Genomic DNA, 4,685 nt, shown 5'->3' with positions numbered 1-4,685 from the left:
ATGGGGAACCACACCAGTGTGCAAGAGTTCATCCTCCTGGGATTCCCTGGCACGTGGTACTTCCGCTTCTCCCTCAGTGTGGTGTTTTCTGTGATGTATGCCCTGACGGTCATAGGGAACGTGTCCATCATAGCCTTGGTGTGGACCACCGCACATCTCCACACCCCCATGTACTACTTCCTTTGCAATTTATCCTTCCTGGAGATCTGGTACACCACATCCTGTGTCCCCAAAGCTGTGGGTGTCCTGCTAGGGAACAGCCAAGCCATCTCTTTCACTGTTTGCATCTTGCAATTGTTCCTCCTTCTCTCCTTGGGCTCTACAGAGTGTTTTCTGCTAGCTGTTATGGCCTATGATCGCTACCTGGCTATCTGCCACCCCCTGCGCTATAGCTCCCTCATGAGCAACACTTTCTGCTCTCAGCTGTCCTTTGGCTCATGGCTGGGTGGCTTTCTGGGTATCTCTGTGCTGGCATTTCTGGTATCCAGGCTGTCTTTCTGTGGCTCTAACATCATCAATCACTTTCTTTGTGACATAGACTCCTTGATAGCTCTGTCCTGCACTGACACTAGGCTTGTCGAGTTGGCAACATTCTTTGTGTCAATTATTGTTGTTGTGGCCTCGTGTGCTGTAACCTTGATCTCCTACATCTACATAATCTCCACCATATTGAATATCCGGTCAGCCCAAGGTCAGCGAAAGGCCTTTTCCACTTGCTCTGCCCATCTCACCGTTGTGACTATATGGTTTGGCTCCACCATTTTTCTGTATGTCAAGCCTTCTGCACCAAATTCATTGGACATGAACAAACTTGTCAGCAGTTTTACTACTATAATAACTCCACTGCTAAACCCTTTCATTTATACTTTAAGGAACAGAGAAGTGAAGCGAGCCTTGGGGAAGGCATTCAATAGACCATGAAGTGGCTTTGAAATAGCATGGGCAAAACATAAATATAGTCAAAAGGACTTTAAGTTACATCAAACTTCCTTGGAGGTCATTTCTACTAGAGATGGGAAATTAAAGGGAAAGAATAGTTTAAAGGGTAAGCAATTCCTTTTTCCTTACAATGGAATTGGCCCCTAAATCCTACCCTAAACCTTAATGTAATATACTGTTTTAGTCTATAATAGGCTGCTGTTTGCTTATGACTCAGGGAAGACAGAGTCCTAAATATGATTAGCACTACCAGTGTGGGAGAAAAGGCCCTTCTCTTCCAGGCTGCCTGACCAGCCCAGACCCTGAGCCCCAGTCAAGGGTTCCCAGGAATTACATGGGGATTTCTGGGTCTGGGCACAGGCACAGGGAGCAGAACAGCAAGGGCTGCACAGCTCAGAGTCTCAAAGCAGTGGGTGGGACAGCTGCAGCAGGACCCATGTCCTGGTACTAGGATGGAGCTGCTGCTGGGATGCAGTTAGTGGGGGCAGGCAGGGGCTGCGGGTCAGGAGTGATGAAACTGGAGGGGGAGGGACTAGGTTGAGAGTAAGGGGCATGGGAAGGGACAGGTCACTGGTATATAAGTGCTGCCCATTGCTCTACATCCTGGCGAGGGAAGGGGGCAGAGGCCACTCTGATTTTTCTACATTAAAAAAAAAAAGCAATAACAAATGCCAAAGTCTATAGAAACTTAGAGTTTTTATTATGATGACTAGCCATTGCCCATCAAGAAAGACATATTTCAAAGTAGTGTTTACATGGCTGGCACCAAAGGGTGAGCGGGCGGCAGGGTGGGTGGTGGGGGGGACAGCCATGTAAACACTTCCTGAATGACTGCCTCCTCTTCCAGCCTCTGGCATGGGGGGATCCCTCCCACTGCCCTCCTCCTCCTCTGCCTCCTCCCCTGAGCAGCGGGGCTTCTCCCAACCTCTGTCCCTCCCCTCCACTCCCCTCTCCCTCCTTCCCTGCTGCCTCCCCCTTCTATGCTGGTTTTTGGTGTTGTAACACAAGTTGTGTGGTACGTGCACACGTTGGATACCCGCTGGGAATTGGGGGGGCATCAGGACCAGCCAGCAGGGGGTGGGCACAGCCACCATAACCCCACTAGCCTCCCCACACATGTCCACATAGCCTATCGCTGCCCTCTCAGCAGTGCAGTCTCAGCGTTATGGACAGACAGGAACACAGGCAGACTTACAGACAGAGAGACTAAGCCTTTTATATCTATATCTATAGATATAGATAGATAGATATAATAATGGCACTGGTAGGGTTCCAAATTGCTTTAAAATTGTAAATATATCAATAAAAGATTACCCAACTGATCGATCATTCACCATATACGATGTTATAGGGATCACGGAGACCTGGTGGGACTCCATCCATGACTGGACCACAGGGATAGATGGCTATACCCTGTACAGGAGGGATCGTGTAGAGAAAAGGGGCGGGGGTGTAGCTCTCTATGTTAAGGAAAGCTATGCATCCCTGCAAGCCGATATTGGCGACCAGGGTGGACGGCTGGAGACCCTCTGGGTTAAAATCCGTGGGGAACATGGCACAGGGGACACAATAGTGGGAGTCTATTACAGACCTCCCACCCAAAGTCCTGAGCTAGACCAGGAGTTTGCCCAGGAACTGGCTGAGGCAGCTTGCTCCAGGGCCATGGTTGTCATGGGTGACTTCAATTACCCGGACATCTCGTGGGAGGATCGCTCAGCAAAATCTGAGCGGTCGCAGAGCTTCCTTTCGTGCGTGGATGACCTCTACCTGACTCAAGAAGTCTATGGGCCAATGAGAGGCAAAGCGCTGCTCGACCTGGTGCTGGCTACTGGGGATGACCTAGCTGGCGACCTAGTGATCGATGGGAAGCTGGGTGACAGCGACCACGAGCTGATCACCTTCACCATCCGCCGAAAAGCTGGCAAGTCGGTCAGCAACACGCAAGTCCTTGACTTCAGGAAAGCCAATTTTGACAAGCTCAGGAGGCTTGTCAGTGAGGCCCTAAGGGACTGTGACCACAGGGAGAGGGGAGTTCAAGAAGAGTGGTTGCTCCTCAAGGGAGCGATCCTCAATGCACAAACTAAGTCTATTTCATCTCGGAGGAAAGGCAGCAAGAGGGCACAGCAGCCCCCCTGGCTCTCCAGGGACCTAGCAGACCTCCTGAGGCTAAAAAGAAAGGCCTACAAAGGATGGAGGATGGGAGTCACCTCCAAGGAGGATTATTCTGCACTGGTCCAGTCCTGTAGGGAGCTGACCAGAAAAGCCAAGGCTGCAGCTTAACTCCTACTAGCTTTGAGCATCAAGGACAATAAAAAGTCCTTTTTCAGATATGTGGGGAGCTGGAGAAAAAGCAGGGGCAATGTTGGACCCCTGCTGAACCAGATGGGGCAACTGACAACTGACGCCCAGGAAAGCCAACCTATTAAATAGGTACTTTGCATCGGTCTTTCATCAGCCCCATGGGATGCCCATGCCCGCTACTGGGCCGGGAAGTCCGGGTGAGGGTGATCCCCTGCCCTCCATTAATGCTGACTTTGTGAAGGAACATCTTGAGAAGCTGGATACCTTCAAGTCAGCCGGCCCTGACAATCTTCGCCCCAGGGTACTCAAGGAGCTGGCGAGCAACATAGCCCAGCCTCTAGCGCGGATCTTTGAAAACTCTTGGCGCTCTGGTGTAGTGCCCGAAGACTGGAAGAAGGCCAACGTGGTGCCTATCTTCAAGAAAGGGAGGAAAGTGGATCCGGCTAACTATAGGCCCATCAGCCTGACTTCTATCCCGGGGAAGATCTTAGAAAAGTTTATTAAGGAGGCCATCCTTAATGGACTGGCCGACGCCAACATCTTAAGGGATAGCCAGCACGGGTTTGTTGTGGGTAGGTCTTGCTTGACCAATCTCATTTCCTTCTACGACCAGGTGACCTAACACCTGGACAAGGGAGATGAGATTGATGTCGTATATCTTGACTTCAAAAAAGCCTTCGATCTGGTGTCCCATGATCGTCTCTTGGAGAAACTGGCCAATTGTCGCCTTGGGTCCTCCATGATCCACTGGCTGGAAAATTGGCTCCGGGGTCGGACCCAGAGGGTAGTAATTGATGGAAGTTGCTCATCGTGGTGTCCTGTGACCAGTGGGGTCCCCCAGGGCTCTGTCCTTGGACCCATACTGTTCAACATCTTCATTAATGATGTGGACACTGGAGTCAGAAGTGGACTGGCCAAGTTCGCCGATGACACCAAACTTTGGAGCAAAGCATCCACACCAGAAGACAGGCAGATGATCCAGGCTGACCTGGACAGGCTCGGCAAGTGGGCGGATGAGAATCTGATGGTGTTCAACGCTGATAAATGCAAGGTTCTCCACCTTGGGGGAAAAAAAACCCTCAGCATCCTTATAGGCTCAGCAGTGCTATGTTGGTTAGCACTATGGAAGAAAGAGACTTGGGGGTCATCATTGACCACAAGATGAACATGAGCCTGCAATGCGATGCTGCAGCTAATAAAGTGACCAAAACGCTGACTTGCATCCATAGATACTTCTCAAGCAAATCCCAGGACGTCATTCTCCCCCTGTACTCAGCCTTAGTGAGGCCGCAGCTGGAGTACTGCGTCCAATTTTGGGCTCCACAATTCAAAAAGGATGTGGAGAAGCTTGAGAGAGTCCAGAGAAGAGCCACACGCATGATCAGGGGTCAGGGAAGCAGACCCTACGATGACAGGCTGAGAGCCCTGGGGCTCTTTAGCCTGGA

General features: G+C 50.8%; 1 protein-coding gene across 1 annotated transcript; it reads left to right on the top strand.

Annotated features, from left to right (window-relative positions):
* On the top strand, positions 1-921 carry LOC106739727 (olfactory receptor 6F1-like). Its single transcript, XM_014604767.3, has one exon. It carries the CDS (start codon positions 1-3, stop codon positions 919-921), a length of 921 nt encoding a protein of 306 aa, XP_014460253.2.
* Positions 922-4,685: the final 3,764 nt, after the last annotated feature.

Source organism: Alligator mississippiensis, chromosome 7 (assembly GCF_030867095.1).
Source record: "Alligator mississippiensis isolate rAllMis1 chromosome 7, rAllMis1, whole genome shotgun sequence".
NCBI classification, from domain to species: domain Eukaryota; kingdom Metazoa; phylum Chordata; order Crocodylia; family Alligatoridae; genus Alligator; species Alligator mississippiensis.
Note: the sequence above shows the minus strand (reverse complement) of the source record. Positions and strands in the feature narration are given on the sequence as shown.